The 1,552-nt window shown below is 30.7% G+C and overlaps 1 protein-coding gene across 1 annotated transcript; it reads left to right on the top strand.

Annotated features, from left to right (window-relative positions):
* The first annotated feature begins 340 nt into the window (after positions 1 to 340).
* Positions 341 to 1,028, top strand: LOC104099938 (uncharacterized). Its single transcript, XM_009607077.4, has one exon. It carries the CDS (start codon positions 375 to 377, stop codon positions 702 to 704), a length of 330 nt encoding a protein of 109 aa, XP_009605372.1. The 5' UTR covers positions 341 to 374; the 3' UTR covers positions 705 to 1,028.
* The last annotated feature ends 524 nt before the right edge of the window (positions 1,029 to 1,552 follow it).

Below are 1,552 nucleotides of genomic sequence, written 5' to 3'. Positions count from 1 at the left end.
ACTCTAACTTGTTATTTAAGTACTCAACTAGGTATAACAATCATTGAATCTGTTTCCAACATTACGCAATTAAATAGAATTTAATACTGTAGTCATTTCTTCTATAGAAAGTGACTGATAACAATTTTCTATAAATAAAATGTCCTTACATTACCAATATCATTAATCATTGATATGTGGCAGGTAACAATATTACTAATTCTAAATAGCACAACATAATTTTTTTTTTCTTCCTTTTGAGTATCGTACGGGATTCCAATTGTTCTAAATAATAATATAATATTATATATCCTGGAATTTATTGCTTAAATTAATGATACATTCGTCTATTTAATCTCAACCATGATCATTCCATATGCTCAAATTTTCAAAAAATGGCCACTTTGAGCCGATTTTTCCAATCTGCATGCACTATAGTTTTAGGATATGGGAACCAAATTTCAAGTCAAGAAACTGAGAAAATACAGAAGATTAAGATGAAAAAAGAAGACGATCATAGTGAAGTTTGTGCTTCATCTTCATTGTCAGAAGGATTTCAGATGCCACTTCATTATCCACGTTACAAGAAGGGAGATTATGAGAAGATGGAAGAATGGAAATTAGACATTCTTCTCAAGCAATATGGTTTCTTGAATTTTAATGGGACTTTGGACGAGAAAAGAACATTTGCTATGGGTGCATTTTTATGGCCTGATCAATTTTGAATATGCCTTTCTTGGTCGAACCAATTCAACCAACGACTTCCGACAAATCTTTTTAAAATACAGTTTCTCCACTTCTCAAGCTATCTATCTATCTATCTATTATATGGAAAAACTACTATAATGAACTTCTACCCGAGGAATTATGTTTCCTTTTCTCTTTTAACTTTTCGTAGATTGATAAAATATGCTTGTCATCGTCGAATATAAGGAGAATCGTAGGAGAGGAAGAAAGTTACTTTTGTATATATTAGTATGTGCACCATAGTAGTGAACTTTATAAGTTATGAATTTCAAGATACTGTAAGGGAAATCTTCACTCTTGAAGCATCCAGGCCGAAAAAGTTATAATTCGTACAAAATTTGTTCGTGTTTAATTTAATGAGAATTAGTCGTACATGTTTAAAAATACAAACCAAACATTAGATAAAATAATATCAAATTCTTTAGCCCCATATCTCTATTGATTTTATTTTATTTTATTTTTTGTGAGTATGGAGGAGGGTAACAAAAGCCCCCTCTCTAATGAACATGTCTCTTAATTATGCTCCTAATGTTTGTTAATTATAACAGAGAAACTCCTTGAACTGATGTATTTCGATTAATTAGATCTATTGCCGAATATAAGTTATGATCATGAGTAATTATTGTGAAGATAATTTGACTTTTCAAAACATAACTTTTCTACTCGCTGCAAATCTTTGACTTTGAGGCAGGATTTTGTCAAATAGTCACACTGCGTAGGTTGAAACAACCCAAAGTTGCTTTTAACGAAAGGCTGATATGTACGTACTACACATTTATTCCCTTTTCTAAAAAATCCCTACAAAATTTCCTAAAAAAAACCAAAA

Source organism: Nicotiana tomentosiformis, chromosome 5, assembly GCF_000390325.3.
Source record: "Nicotiana tomentosiformis chromosome 5, ASM39032v3, whole genome shotgun sequence".
NCBI lineage: Eukaryota > Viridiplantae > Streptophyta > Magnoliopsida > Solanales > Solanaceae > Nicotiana > Nicotiana tomentosiformis.
This window is presented reverse-complemented; position numbering and strand designations above follow the sequence as displayed.